Source organism: Geotrypetes seraphini, chromosome 1 (assembly GCF_902459505.1).
Source record: "Geotrypetes seraphini chromosome 1, aGeoSer1.1, whole genome shotgun sequence".
Taxonomy (NCBI): Eukaryota; Metazoa; Chordata; class Amphibia; order Gymnophiona; family Dermophiidae; genus Geotrypetes; species Geotrypetes seraphini.
In genome coordinates, this window is record NC_047084.1 from 487,520,167 (window position 1) to 487,533,453 (window position 13,287).

General features: G+C 45.6%; 1 protein-coding gene across 1 annotated transcript in view; it reads right to left on the reverse strand.

The window, feature by feature from the left end:
* SMC2 (structural maintenance of chromosomes 2) overlaps positions 1-13,287 on the reverse strand; it is a 166,584-nt gene that overhangs the window by 139,749 nt on the left and 13,548 nt on the right. The window contains 3 exon segments of the mRNA XM_033926356.1: positions 4,494-4,538; positions 4,618-4,728; positions 8,278-8,316. Of these exon segments, the coding sequence (XP_033782247.1) occupies positions 4,494-4,538; positions 4,618-4,728; positions 8,278-8,316 (195 nt within the window).

Here is a 13,287-nt window from a genome sequence, read left to right on the forward strand (position 1 = left end):
TGCCTCTGAGGCGACCACCTCCAAAGAAGAGCGCCAACCAAGATGGGCACTGGCAAGGAGTCATTGGGCAGGACGGGTGGCAGGGGATCTGGCGGGGGCGCTACCCGCACCCTGGCGGGCCCCACAAAAAGATTGCATGCGCTGGAAGAACCTGCCTCTAGAGAGCCCAGCAGACTGAAAAGAGGCAGTCCCTCGACCAGGTCGGAAGTGGCAGAAATCATGCCCATGATCAGCACCACCTCAAGTCAGCGGCCTAGGCCTATACTCAGGGAAACGAGGCACTTTAGAATCAGTTAAAGTCTGAACCAACTTGTCCAAGTCCTCACCAAACAAGAAAGACCACTTAAAGGGAAACTGTCAACTTAGCTTTGGATGCCGTATCCACCAACCAAGTGCGAAGCCACAGGGTACGGCATGCTGCCACTCCAAAAGCCAACGATTTGGCAGAAGCTCGCAAGAGGTCATACATGGCATCTGAAAGATAAGAAGCACCCAATTCAATCTTTGCCACTTCGCGCTTTAGCAAGTCCTAATCCTCAGATTTACTATCAAGCACATGCTCGGCCCAGTGAAAACACGTTCGAGCCACCTGCCCACCACATATCGCTGCCTGGAACGCCAGAGCTGTCACATCAAAATTCTGTTTAAGGATGGACTCCGAGGGTCCTGCTAAAGACAGACAATGGAGTATCTAGTCTTCTGGGACACGAAGTATCTCTGTCCCCTCCAGATTCCAGTGCGCCACTGTGTCCAGCGTTCAAATGGGTTGCCCCGGTGGCGAGTCCAGGGGCAGAAGTCGCAGAGCTGGACTCAAGCCTGGAGGAAGGAGTGCCTGAGGAAGTGAACGCTGAGCAAATTACATCTGGAGCTGTGGTGATTTCTCCACCACCTACAACACTCTAGAGATCATTTGGCAGGCCTTGCAAAGGATGGCTGGTTTACTGATTAAATCAATTCAAGAGGTACTTAATCTCTCAGAAAAAGTTGATAATCTTGCTAAAAATGTTGGAAAAATTCAACAAGATTCCACTGAACAAAATATACAGGTTAAATCTGAGATAAAAAGATTTAAAAGAAGTAACAACAACTTTGATAAAACATAAGAACTTTATACATCAGGCCTGGAACTTTAACAGGAGGCTCAATATTAGAGTACTGAATTTTCCTAAATCATTAGCCATAAGCCCAATTGAATATTTCACAAAATATCCGATTGAAATTCTTAAATTTTCTCAACAAGTTATTCCTCCTCTTAAGATATATTACATTCCAACTCCTATTTCTAAGGCTACTGATGAAGGAAATATAGTGCAAGGTGAAAAAACAAATGACATAAGATTTATCCGCTATATTAGAAGATTCCTTTCTGAAGTAAAGGAAAGGGCAACATTACTAGTTTCCTTTGTATTTGAGCAGGATTTGTAAAGGAATTTTTATCTATGCGTGAAGATGTTAAAAAGATTGGGGCTAACTATTTATTAGCATACCCCTGTAAATGTTTAATTCGATATCTGGGGATTACGGTAAGTATACCATTTTTGTACCTTCAAAATTGAGAGCCTTTCTAGACCTTAAGAAGATCTCTAACAATTAATAGAACTGGAATAAATAGAATGTATGGGTTTGGATAGCATAGTCTGCTTTCTTATATAAAGGTTTTCTTTTCCTTCTTTTGAATCCTCTCCATGGGTCTATGGATGCCCCTTGCTTAATTGTGGTCTAAGAAAAGAAAAAATACTTTGACCTCGGAAATGTTTCTTTTTGTAATCTAGTTTATTTGTTTTCTGTATTGCTGTAACAAGTGTTTTACTTGTATGTTATTGCAAATCATATTAAAAAAAAAAGGAGGGACTCCAACTTACACTTCTCAGGGTCCTTCAAGGCTGCATCGCCCTCAACAGGCACGGTATGCCTCTTAAGAGATGGCCAAGACCACCGTGTCCACCACCAGCGACTTCAGAGTGTCCCCTTCAGGAATGAGATACAGGCGGGCCATGGAGCGCACAAAATGAAAAGTCGCTTCCGGCACCTGCCACTATGCGAGCACAATGTCCCGAATATTCTGATGCATAGGAAAAGAGTGGGAAGCAGAGCGAATCCCCTTAAGCAAGGGGTTCACCGTACGCGGGGGTACCGACACCGTGTCCTCAAGGTTCAAAACCAAGGAGACCTGAAGAATTAGCTCAGGAAGCTCGTCCCGCTGAAAAATGCGCACCATAGATGCATCTTTGCCAGCAAAGGGGGGGGGGGGAGTGCTTGAACCCCCCCGCTGGCGGAATCTGGCCTCCCAAGAGGATCTTGGCAATCTCCTCAAAGGTCCAGGTCCTTCATCAATAACATCTTGCTCCTCTGGGCAAAAATCCTCATCCCAAGAGACCCTCGGGCGATTGGGTAAGAGAGGAGTTGAGGAGGCAAAACCGACATTGTATGGGGTCACACCGGGGAAGACGTCAAGGGAAAACCTCCCCCCCCATTGCGACCCCAGGAGTGGACACGGAACCTCCAACCGCCAGCACATAAGCTTTACAAAGTGCTAACATGAATTCAGGGGGAAAGACCCCCGGCAGCCCCAAGGGACTCCCTGCCATACCTTGGCCCCTGTATTTCCAGAACAGGAGGAAGGTCACCTGAGGTAACTGAAATGAAGGAGGAGGTTCCTGCCGAAATTGGACCTGAAACCGCCAAAATCGGAGCTCCTGTCTGAACAGCCTGGGACTTTCCTGACGCTGAAGCCGAGGAATCAACTGACGCGAAAAGGTGATCTCCAGCCGTCCGGCGGCAAGGGAATCCTTTTCTTCCTGACCGGTGGCGGCTGGGGAACCCTCTGCGTGGGCGTCGGGGAAGCCTGAGGTTCCCCATGATCTGAAGCCAGCTCGCGAAGTACCTGCGGTGGGGTGCACTGGCTGCCGGCATCCACTGTCGACGAGGCTACCCCACTGCTCTGACCTGCATAACGCTTGCACAGGCCGGCCGCGAGTACCTCGCGACTGGAGCACAATGAGCACTTTTTCCCTTTAAAAAGTGCTCATTGTGCCGAAAAGTGCCCTAGCTACAAGGAAAAGTACCGGTTAGTTGAGAAAACACAGAAGAAAGGCAGTGTTAAAGGGAAATGAACCCTTTAGACCGGCACACCTCAGAATTTTTTTTTTAGTTAGAACAGACTCTCAAAGCTGGAGGGCTGACCAACCAGGGGGTCTGGCCGCTGGCTGAGGCACCTTTACAAAAATGGGGAGGTGGAGGAAAGTGGGGGGGAGGGACCCTGAACGAGACCTGCCCAGTTTAACACCCCCGAGGTCGGAGTGATCCCCAAACATGACCCGGCCAAGCTCTATCTGGCACAAAAGGGGAACCCAGGAGTCCAAAAACAAAATTCTAACAGTACTAAGAGGGGAGACAAATTAGCCTTACCATCTGCTACGGAGCCTAAGACTGACTGGATTGCTAGTGGGTAGTCTATCCCGATATACAAGTTTGTTCTCAGTCTCCACCTGCTGATAGCAGTGAGGCATATAACCCATTTGTAAGGACTATACCGGTCTACCAGGCGCTAAAGAAACAAATGTTTTCCTGAAATCTGCACACACTAAGATTATACACACTTTGCCTGACTCAACCGATCAATCAACTGTCTAGGTTGGGACGGATGAGAACATCCTCGGGACAGTGTTCAACCTAAACAGAAAAGCCTGGAACTGGAAATACTGGCCCAGTAAAACAAACCTGAAAAAAATAAAAGATTCAAATATGTGAGATGCTGTCCCTTCCTCACCACTACAATGACTGCCCATAAGATTTTCACGTTTAACAAAAGAAATTGGAACCGAGTCCAGGGAAGGTTGAATACCTGAAATATGCTACTCAAAAAGCACACTATGAGCCACCTGAGGTCAAGAAGTTAAAATCTGCTTTTCTTTTTAGGGTTATGGTCAGAAATCATTGCCTCCAAATGAACCAGCACAGACTATTCTGTAGATTTAACATGGAATGGCACAGGTACAAGATAAAAAAAGGAGTCTGAAACTGAAGGAGTAATTTCAGGGCATAGCACTATAGAACTATGACCAAGCCCTTATGGTCTGAAGTGATCTGTGTTTAATCACAAGGTAGACCGGAATTGCCTCACCCAGACCTATACATGGGTCTGCAAACTTTTATTAGGAGGAATAACTCTTCCATCTTCTCAGTTTCTCTGAAGTAGGCACCCTTCACTGAAGCTCCAAAGTTGCCATTCCCACCAAGACTTCCGATACCCAAACTTACCCTCCTATTCTTCAGCTGCTCTATCTTCTGGAGACAGAATACTAGCAAGCTCCCCCCCTGCTCTATATAGGTTGATGCAAAGTCAGAAATGATTTTTATCTCTGTCTTCATCTGCTGGCAGGGGAAAATACATGAGTTTTGACTGGTTTGGCAGAATGAAATGGAAAATGCACCAGCCATAAAACCTAAAAATATGTCCCAATAAATATAAAGTTTTAATATGGAGTGCTTACCTCTTTCAATTTTTCTAAAGTTGGCGTGATTTCTTCTTCTAAAATCTGAGAAAAACATATTTTAAATTAATAACAAAACAAAAAAGAAAAGAAAAGAATGTAGTTTAGAATTCCATATATTTACCATTTGGATTTCTTTTAGCTTGGCCTCTTTTTTCTCTATGGTTTTCTGAGCAGCAAGTTTTTTGCACTCATACATCCTGGTGCCAGCTGCTTCCTCAATCATTGCTAAAATCTGAAATAACAGTTATTAAAGCATAAAATATTCAAAGATCAGATACCATTTTCTAAGTCACTTGGTGCTTGATTGGTAGTCATATCATTCAGTACATACTAATATGGTTCTTTAAACTGTGTACAGTAGTAAATGCTTAGAACGGTTATCTAGTTCCATTTATTCACAGGGAGCTTCTCTATACTGCCCTGCTAATATGCCTTAGGCCTGCTCTGGAAGAGAACCTTTAAGGGACAAAGGACAATTCATCCTTCAGACCTGTGCAAGACTGGCAGTTCTGCTGTGACTGCCAAAAAGGTATCTCACTTTTAATAAGACTGAGGTGTTTATTTCTAGGGTAGAATAGACTGTATTGCCCGGTATATTAACATAACCTATGCATTCAGATCTGGTCTGGAGGGATGAAAAAGGAAATGGAAATTAAATAGTAAAAACCACCTGATCCAATCAAGTCTGCTGCAGGAATAGGACCCTAGCAGTACAGTACCACCAAGCCCCCATAATCCCATGACTTGCCGACTTCAGGCTTGTCAAAGAATTTCCTGCTGCACAGATCTGACAAAGAGCACATTTTGCCAATGTCATTGTACATAAGATGCCTGTGTAAACACCAATATGTCAATATTCTCTCATCCATATCTTCATTTACTGGAAGGGGAGTATAACCCAGGTGCCTGGATTGATCTGGCTAATATGAAAATGATTTTTTTTCTTCACTAAATGCAAAATTAAAAACTGTGAAATTTTTTGCCCACCATTTGTTGCACTGCCTGCTTGCCCTCTGGTCTTGGGGATGCTCTTATTAGCCACTTGTCCAGATACATCCTCTTAGTTGAGAGCAACCGACTCCCTACTCCCAGCTAGTTATCCCAAATCATCCAAGAGAGTAGCTGAGCCTTGGGACAGTAAAGTCATGGAGATCAACTTCCATTCTGCCAATCCTGCTCCGATTGGTCTCAGCCAGTTTGCTCCACGGCTGAGACACATCTATGAGAGGAAACTCTCCCTGGTCTGATGCTGGCACGCCCATAGGCAGCGCAGTGCTTCCTGGGCCCGTCAAATAAGCTTTTCACAAGAAATTCACAAACTCTGGGTAAATCCCTGAACAGGTAGCCCCAAGGACCCCTGCAAGCCTCCATCTGGGGTTTCTTGGCCCCAGCCATATCCACGTGCTTGCATTTCACGCTTTTGCTGCTTGTGGCTTCCGAGCAGGAGTTTTTCCCTGTTGTGCGAATCCTCTGGGGTTCCTCAGTCCTGGAGGACTCACAGGAGGCTGAACCCGAAGCTCCTGCCCCTTCATCACATGGCCATTAAAAATGCACAATACTGGCAACTGGCATGATACAGGGTCAGACTGGCCTGAAGAGTCCATCTCAGCTGATCCTTAGGCAAAATCAGAAGTTTTGAAACAGATGGAGGCTTAAAAAAGAAAAAAAAAATCATTTAAAACCCAAGATGGCCAACACCAGAAACACCCCGTGGGGGCTTCTCTGATATTTAAACAATTCAGGGAAAGGGGTTTTGGAGGTGGGGGAACCAAACCCTTAAATTTGAATTTTAGACCCCTCTCCTCCCCAAATTTCCCCATGGGAAGTAATGGGCTATACTCACTGTGGTTTCTGCTGTGCCTGTCTTTGTCAGCTTTGCTGCAACCTGCCTGAAGGAAAGGATTTTTCTGCCTAAAATTCCTACTGGACACTATCCTCCACAAAAGATCTTAAGGCTGCCAGTTGGAATGGACACCGACTGTGTACTTCACCCCCAGGGAAATGATAAAACACAACAGAGGGAAATTAACACGCAGCTGGCTCCCTGATATAATACCCAAAATGTTGTTAATAATAACTTTAATAATAATAACTTTATTCTTATATACCGCCACAATCTTGCGACTTCTAGGCGGTTCACAATGAAGAAAAGCTGTACAGACAGTGAATTACAGAGTATAGCATTGAACATCTAGTGATAGTACAAGGAGAGTTACAGGGTCAGTGAATTACACGGTTTCACAATGAGTAACATTATACAATCGGCGGAAATTGAGAGCATAAGTAGGAAAAGAAAAAGGAGATTGCGCGGTCAATGAGTTACAAGGTGCAAGACTGAATAGATGATAAAGATAACATAAGAATGTTGATGAGAAATAATTTGTTATCTTGGTACATTAACGAAGGACGGGCACCAGTGGGAAAACTGGTAACAATTAAAGGTAGAATTTTGGCAGATGAGGGTGGACGGGCTCCTTAGGATGGGAGGAGGCTCTGATTTTAGGGGGGAAGTCTGGTTAGGTTATGAATTTCTTAAACAAGGTGGTTTTTAGTTCTTTCCTAAAGACACTATATGATTCTCTGGTGGGGTCCGACAACCTGAGCTCAAGCTTCAGAAAAATTAGAAGGTGAACAGGCCCCCATGATAACGGACCCCGAGCCTCGATGGATCCTGCAATTTTGTGGCTTTAATATGATCTTTAACTTATAATGCCCCTCCTTTTCTTCCTACTCTGTCTTTCCTGAACAGATTATAGCCTGGTATAACTATACTCAGTCATGTGTCTCATAAGAACTGCCATCTCCGGATCAGACCTTCAGTCCACCAAGTCCGGCAATCCACACACGCGGAGGCCCAGCCATGTGTACACCTGGCGTAATTTTAGTCACCCATATCCCTCAATGCCTCTCGTAAGGTGATGTGCATCTAGTTTGCATTTGAATCCTAGAACGGTGGATTCCACAACAACCTCCTCCGGGAGAGCATTCCAGGCGTCCACCACCTGCTGCGCGAAGCAGAACTTCCTGATATCTGTCCTGGACTTGTCCCCCCTCAGCTTCAGTCCATGTCCTCTTGTCCGTGTCACATTGAACATTGTAAATAATTTTTTTTTCCTGCTCTATTTTGTCGATTCTTTTCAGTATTTTGAAAGTCTCGATCGTATCCCCTCACAGTCTCCTTTTCTCAAGGGAGAACAATCCCAGTCTCTTAAGTCGTTCCTCGTATTCCAAGTTCTTTATACCTTTTATTAGCTTTGTTGCTCGTTTCTGCACCCTCTCAAGCAGTTTTATGTCCTTTTTTAAGTTGGGAGACCAATGTTGGACACAATATTCCAAGTGTGGTCTGACTATTGCTCTGTAAAGCGGCATTATAACTTTCTCCGATCTACTTGTGATTCCTTTCTTTATCATGCCTAACATTTTATTCGCTTTCTGTGAACCACATCTCTGCGATTGCCACTAAATCCACAAAGTAATAGATCTACTCTTTGGCATGCTACTATATACTTGTGACCTGACCTGGTCATTGTCAGACTGCTGGTCTTGGACATTATGTACGATGTATCTTTTGTTCTTATAGTTAACACTAAAATGTCTCATATTGTAGTTGTGTAGCAAGGGAATTGGGTTTGCGTTCCTTCTCTACTGGGCTAGTCAAGAAAAAGAAGAGACTGTTATGGTTAGTGTGGTGGTCCATTTTGGATAATGAGCAGCACAACCATCAGGTCCATGATGTAAAAGAGATGACAAGAGTCTTTTGCCATCTTTGTATTCAACTCACCTCTGGAGGTTTCATATTAAGCACTTTAGTAATTCGACCCTAAAAATAAAAGAAGGAAGTACAATGATCACAAGATATTCCTCAAATGCTAAGAAGTACAGAGTACAGTTTCAGGCTATGCAAAATATCAAGACAGTATTATAATAAATATGGAAAAATTATGTTCTTACCTGTTAATTTTCTTTCCCTTAGACGCAGCAGATGAATCCAGAGACCAATGGGATAGCTCACATCTACCAGCAGGCGGAGATAGAGAAACTGATTAACAGGTGGTCCTATTGGCTGGCACTCCTCCTGTCTCATCAGTATAGCTCCTTGCCCAAGCACACGTAACCAGCAGATGAATCCAGAGGAAGGGGCTCTGGATTCATCTGCTGCGTCTAAGGGAAAGAAAATTAACAGGTAAGAACATAATTTTTCCTTCCCTAGCAACAGCAACAGATGAATCCAGAGACCAATGGGATGTAGCAAAGCAATCCTCAATCTGGGTGGGAAGCAAACGCCGTCTCCGCAACAACCGAAGCACAAAACGCCCCTACCGCATGCGCCCCCACATCCAAGCAGAAATGGGGAGAGAAAGCACGCTCGGAAAACCAATTAGCCGCAAGACAAATCTCCTCCAAGGAAAAAAAAAAACAAACTTCTGGGCCGAGCCCAAGAAGTAGCCATCGCTCCAGCGGAATGGTCATGAAGTTCTTTCGCCAACCGCTTCCCTGCCAGCAAGCAAGCATAAAGAATGTCCTCCTGGACCCATTGAGCGATGGAGGCTTCGGACGCCACCAAACGTTTGAGGCGTCCCTTGAAAAATGCAAAAAGGAGATATAAACAACTAAAAGTCGTAAGAAACCGAGCTCACAGAGAACGCTACGTACATATCAAAAAATGCAGTGAATAAAAGCACTGCTCCCAATTTCCCCTCCCAGGAAGAAGGAAGGAAAAGCAAGCATGACATAAAAGAAAGGATGACACCCCCCTAGAAAGAAATAATGGTACCATCCGAACTGATACCCCATATTTTGGAAATCAGAAATAGGAATCCCCGTTGAACAAGGCCTGCAACATAGAAAACTGCAGAGCTGAAGCCATGGCCACAAGAAACCCCATGTTCAACGGCACAGCCCTTTAGAGTCCCAAAAGACAAGGATGAAATGAAGCCTTCGGTACTGAGAAGAAGTACTTGAAGATTGTACTCCAAACCGGGCTTTCTAAGAGGCACATGAATATACCGCACTCTGTTTAGGACCTGAACTACATGAAGCTGAGAAGTAAGCGAAGAGCAATATACCTAGCCCATGTAACAAGCTAAGAATGGACACTAGAAGCTGAAGGGAATTGAACGCTAAGCCCTCGGCAATACACCTGTGCCAAAAAGGAACTCTGGAGTGGTTCAAACGTTAAGAAGCACCCAAGAAAGGAAAAACCTCCAAAAGGAAGCAGAAGCCACAGGAGAAGACTTCCGTAGCACCTGGATAAGAGAAGAAACAACCTGCTTCGCATAATCCTTACACGTCAGCCAAGATTTTTCAAAAAACTAGGTCGTAATACTAAAGTAGTACAAATATCCATGTTGAACGGACCCTAGGCGAGCAAAGCCAGAGATACCAGGAAACGTCTTAGTCCGGCTGTTGAAAGACTCATCAAATCCGCAAAGTAAGGATGGCGCCGCCAATCCAGAGATTCTACAAATACTGTGCCCGGAAAGCGAGCTCGAGGTGGCAAATCCAAGCCATCGGAAAACACTGAAAAAGAGAAGGCAGAAGCGAGAAAGGAGCCATGCAGCTACCCCCTCTAACTCCCACTCCCTGGGCCCGCCGAAGAAGCTAGGAAGCTTAGAACAGCGCTGTACACTGTAACATACAAGAAATGGGCCATGCTCAGATTCCGCGGAGAGAAAGTCTATCCAAACTCTTATCCTGATCCATAAAAGGATCTGCCAATAGAAGACGAAGATGAGAGTCCACCCATTGAAGCAGAACAACTTCACCTGCCAATGAGTGCAACACTTACTGCCCAAGCAGTAGAGAAATACCCCCATCCTAATACTGACCAAAAGGACCCTCAGTGGCAATCTGGAAGAATGATCTGAAGCTCCAGAAAGGTAGCCTGACCCTGCTCAAGAGCAGAAGAATGAACAAGTACTGAGTCGCCTCTGAAGACCAGACTCCAGGAGCTGAGGATGGAAGTCACGGAGCCCCCCAACCCGACAGCCCGGGATGGTCGGTGATCATGAGATAGTCCAGCAAAAACCGAGGCGTGCCTTGAAAAGAGAAATCGCGCGGAGCCACCAAATCATACAGAGTGATGCAGGAGGAGCATACCAAATAATTGGTGCCCTGAGATACCGGGAACCACCGGAACAAAAGCGACTGCTGTAGCGTAAGAAGGGGAAAGCAAGCCGAAGTCCCCAGTGGAGTCAGCAATATGGATCCCAGAAACTGTACAGAATCCCATACTCTTGGTCATGGTAAGCGAAGAAGAATACCAATCTGAGACCGAGACCCCACGCCCAAGTCTCCGGAAAGAAACACATGTCTCTCCTATATGAATAAAAACATCACCCCGATATACCTATAAATAGTACAGGAGAAAAGAGTGCTGTGCGCAAAGATGCACGTGTAAAGAACTGAGGAAAAGATATCACCCTTTTCATGTCAGTCAAATGGCCCGACTGGAAGTCGTCCGAATCAAGCAGGCAGTCAAGAAGAAATTAGATGAATCGCCTGGTAGCGCCAAAACGGTACCACCGCCCACATCACCTAAAACGTTCGTGAAGCCTTGGGTAGGCAAAATGGCATGTGCCAAAACCGAAAGCGCCACTCCAAGAGAGGCAGGCAAACCAAGTGCCGATTCGGAGTCCATAGAGAAAATGTAAATATACTCCCAGGTTGTCTGCAGAAATGTGTAACCCCGAGAAACTAATTCAGCAGAATGGGATCCAGCCTGCCCAATGCCCCCTATCTCGGGCACCATGCGGTAAGTGGAACAACGTCCCTTAGTTCCCGAAGAACTACAAGAACCGTCCTGAGGACCAGTAACACTGAAAAGGGAAACACAAAACATAGAGACTCCAAGAACGAACTGGAAAACCTGAGGAGAATGCAAAGATGCAAGCATCCTGAAAAATCTTCACAGCCCTCTGACCTGACATTATAGTGTCTTCTCCCTCATGAGAAAGTCTGAAGAGTCATTATAAGACGTCAAGATCCCCTCAGAATGAAGTGCAGAAGGTCAGGGAATGGCAGAATAAGACTGTAGGATCTGCAAGAAGATTCTCCTAGGAAAAATCAAGGTTCACAATGTAAAGAGGAATATACTGGAACCATGAAAACAGTACTAACCCCATGCAACATGAGCGAAATACGTATGTCCTTTAAAGTGAATACGTACTAGACTCAATCAAGATGCTGCATCTACCGCCCCGTGGAAAACCACAGCATCCTTACAGGTATCAGACAAAGCTCACATCGTTAATGAGAGCTTCAGGGATGAGGCTAACAGCCACATAGTGCGTGAACCTCCATGGGTTTGATAGAATAGGTAACTGGCTCCTGGTTAAAAGGAGCTGTACAGCCTTTTCTGTCTGGTTGGGGGGCCCGTCTAGCATGTGCCATGAGAAAATGGTGACAGGAGAAACCAGCGTGATAAGCATGGAAATCTGAAGTCCAGGCCCCCTCAGAAATAGAGAAAGAGAGTCCTGACCGCAGGAATATGCGCAGTGTCATTATGCCCATAGAGACAGCCCGAACTTGGAAACTGCTTGTACTACCTTTAGGCATAAATATCCTGTGCCACTACTAGACACATGCAGCTCAGCACAGAGGCCCAAACAAGGACAGTTACCAATAGACAAAGGCTCAATCTGCAGGGACCCCAAGAGAGACAATGAGATACCTGTGTGAAATACAGGGCACTATCTTACTGCTGATCTCACTGTGCCGTGAGTTGCCGTATGTCGCCCCAGTCTGGAGACAAACCGAGACTGGGTGACCTAGCACAGGTCAGAGTCTCTCTGGTAAACCCCTTGAATGCTAACCCCAGAGTCCGATTAAACAAGCAGCTTCCTTCAAGGGAGTACAGCAGGAACACAGACATAGACATATAAAGCTGCCCAAGCTTGTCCCAAAGCTGGTGAAACACATACAACTTGTCTGAACCGGAAAGAAGAGAAGCCCCGGCATACCCTGACCAAAGTCAGCTGGAAACAAACTACCGGAACGCTGCAGCTCTCCCGCCATCGCCGGAGACCCATGCGCACGCCTGATTCTCGCTGACACGTGGCCGCTGCATCAACGCTCCTAGAAACATAGTTGGATTTGAGCCCCGCAAAATTTACCCTGGCACGGCTTGCATAGAAAGAAAATCAGACTCGGGGAATAACCAGAAAAACGGCCCACAGCACCGGAAAAAACATATCCCATCTCATGTGCGCTGCTATAAACCGGCACCTGCACAATCAGCTGCACATGGCCGTGACAAACACTGATGAAAGAGAGCCTCAGAATAAACAGGACTACTGCTGCACTGAAACCCAACAATGAGAACAAGTACAAGCATGAAATCGCATCGCTACTGCTGCGCTGTAACCAACAAGGAAACAAAGCGCGTGCATGCAAAGGGCGGGAAGTCCCGGCTCCCTCCATGGATTTCTAGTCATAAAACTTAGCCTCAATAAAATATCCATACCTTAAATGTATGATGACCGAACCCACAGTACTAAGACTCCCAAACAGAACCTGAAGTTCAAACAACTGTAAAAGCCAGACATACTCACAGCTTGTTGTTAGGGCCGGCTGAAGCCAGTTTGCAGCAAAAGCATGGCAGAATGTAACAACCGTGGTCTCTTTTTTTTTTTTTTTTACAGAGAAGGGAAAGAAGAAAAAAACTGAGACCCAGTCAGACCCTCTAGCAATGGAGGGAGGGTGAGGCAGGGACAAGGGGGGGCCCAAGTGTAACCTCTAAAGCCGGCACCGTTCAGCCGGACACCCCTGTCTCACTGAAGAGAAAAATCTC